At 50.9% G+C, this 2623-nt stretch overlaps 1 protein-coding gene across 1 annotated transcript; it reads left to right on the top strand.

Annotated features, from left to right (window-relative positions):
• Nucleotides 1-203: 203 nt before the first annotated feature.
• Nucleotides 204-1573, top strand: LOC139448794 (uncharacterized). The gene is made up of 2 exons (XM_071230327.1): nucleotides 204-309; nucleotides 795-1573. The coding sequence occupies exons 1-2, from the start codon at nucleotides 204-206 to the stop codon at nucleotides 1571-1573; spliced, it is 885 nt and encodes a 294-aa protein (XP_071086428.1).
• Nucleotides 1574-2623: the final 1050 nt, after the last annotated feature.

Consider the following 2623-nt stretch of genomic DNA (forward strand, 5'->3'; position numbering starts at 1 on the left):
GCAAAAACACACAAATACACACACGCACACACGCACACGCACACGCACACGCACGCGAGCACTCCCACCCCGACACACCAAGAATAGGGACTGTCAGAATCCGGCATATTAGACAAAAGAGTAGATAAGAACGTGTGACCTATATAGTTTCAGCCAATTCCTTCTGCGCACTACAACAGCACAACAACTCTCTCCTACACGGCATGGAGAAGCACTTTGGTTTGTGGTCGGAGAACACAGTGCACCAGAACCACGACTCATGTCTTTCCGACATTGCAGACAACACCATTGTCAGCAGAATTCGCGTCAGTAAACACATGTCTATGAAAATATACAGAGCAAATTACAGGATACGCATTTTTACCGCAGGTTACAATTTATTAAAAACAAATTCAGAAAAATAAATGTTTTTTTATGTAAATGGTGTAAAGTTTGAAACTTGTTTTGACGGGGTTTTAATGGGAAACTTGTGTAGCCTTGTTCCTTCGGTAACAAACATGACATTTACCGGGATAAGGCAATTTCCTGCTTTATATAAATATGCTTCAGGAAAGTAAATAGAAAAATTCAAATTTCCTTTGACAAATTCACGCACTGCGTGTCAGGTGTCATAAGAGCGGGGAGAAAACGGGGGTATTGGCACGTCTCAGCAATCTCCCACAGACCACGAAGAGAACACAGGGGTCTCAGCAGTCTCCCAGACACCATGGACAGAACACAGGGGTCCCAGCAGACTCCCAGACACCATGGACAGAACACAGGCTTCCCAGCAGTCTCCTAGAGACCACGGACAGAACACAGGGATCCCAGCAGTCTCCTAGACACCAGGGACAGAACACAGGGGTCCCAGCAGTCTCCTAGACACCAGGGACAGAACACAGGAGTCTCAGCAGTCTCCCACAGACCACGGAGAGAAAACAGGGGTCTCAGCAGTCTCCTACAGACCACGGAGAGAAAACAGGGGTCTCAGCAGTCTCCTACAGACCACGGAGAGAAAACAGGGGTCTCAGCAGTCTCCTACAGACCACGGAGAGAAAACAGGGGTCTCAGCAGTCTCCCACAGACCACGGAGAGAAAACAGGGGTCTCAGCAGTCTCCCACAGACCACGGAGAGAACACAGGGGTCCCAGCAGTCTCCCACAGACCACGGAGAGAAAACAGTGGTCTCAGCAGTCTCCCACAGACCACGGAGAGAACACAGGGGTCTCAGCAGTCTCCCACACACCACGGAGAGAACACAGGGATCCCAGCAGTCTCCCACACCCCACGGACAGAACACAGGGATCCCAGCAGTCTCTTAGAGACCACGGAGAGAACACAGGGGTCCCAGCAGTCTCCCAGACACCATGGACAGAACACAGGGGTCCCAGCAGACTCCCAGACACCATGGACAGAACACAGGGGTCCCAGCAGTCTCCCACACACCACGGACAGAACACAGGGATCCCAGCAGTCTCCTAGAGACCACGGAGAGAACACAGGGGTCCCAGCAGACTCCCACACACCATGGACAGAGCACAGGGGTCCCAGCAGTCTCCTAGAGACCACAGACAGAGCAAAGGCTCCTAGGTGAAGGCAACAGACCACAGACAGAACACAGGGGTCCCAGCAGTCTCCCACACCCCACGGATAGAACACAGGGGTCCTAGCAGACTCACACAGATCACGGACAAAACACAGGGGTCCCAGCAGTCTCCCACACCCCACGGATAGAACACAGGGGTCCCAGCAGACTCCCAGACACCATGGACAGAACACAGGGGTCCCAGCAGTCTCCCACACACCACGGACAGAACACAGGTATCCCAGCAGACTCACATAGACCACGGACAAAACACAGGGGTCCCAGCAGACTCACATAGACCACGGACATGCTTTCAAAAGCTGTCGGGGAGACATGGGGTGGGATAGTAAAGAGGTGGTGATTGGATGTTGTGTCTAATGCCACAGTCAGCAATAGTCTGATACATACTGTGAATTAAGTTTTTTTCGCCGCAGTGAGCAATATTGAGGTGGAAAGGGTGAATGAGTGTCGTCAGCGCAATGTAAATACTATAGGTTAGACACAGGAACCAGGGTACATAGCTTTATTAAAAAAAACATTACCTTATTGGTACTACTTATGTGTTGACGTGAAGTGACTGAGTGAGTGAGTTGTGTTTAACGCCGCTTTTAACAGTATTCGAGTCATATCGCGGCGTGTCAGCTTAATGTGGGAGGAAAGCCCAAGAGATGCAGGTCTTAGACGTTTACCGCTTCGGTGAAACCCACGAACCTAGAAACATAATCGGGGCGAACCGGGATACGAACCACAATCATAGGTTTCTGGCGTGCCGAAGGGACGCAACTCTGCACAGCGAATTGCGGCGCCTTAGACGACTGGGCCACCCGTGTCCACTGTTGACGTGAAGGATTCGTCTGGATCCTGTTAAACATTGGATGCTGGAGACTATTGTATTACCGGAAGCATTGTTTGGCGTAAACACAAAACATGATACACCATGAGTCTTGAGAAGGACGATCAGGGTTGAATATACGTGTCCTGCTGCATCGAGGAGGGCTTGGTGCGGTGTGGTCTTGTATATATGTCTGTCCGTGCGTTCAGGGGTCGATACATTTACGT

The sequence above is a fragment of the Haliotis cracherodii genome, unplaced genomic scaffold (assembly GCF_022045235.1).
Source record: "Haliotis cracherodii isolate W230 unplaced genomic scaffold, xgHalCrac1.p SCAF_7, whole genome shotgun sequence".
Lineage (NCBI taxonomy): Eukaryota > Metazoa > Mollusca > Gastropoda > Lepetellida > Haliotidae > Haliotis > Haliotis cracherodii.

Excerpts from the sequence above, each read along its gene's own strand:
- LOC139448794 (XM_071230327.1), top strand. The coding sequence starts at position 204 with ATGGAGAAGCACTTTGGTTTGTGGTCGGAGAACACAGTGCACCAGAAC. Across the intron at positions 310-794 it reads TGTCAGCAGAATTCGCGTCA|AACACAGGGATCCCAGCAGT; the intron begins GTAAACACATGT and ends GACCACGGACAG.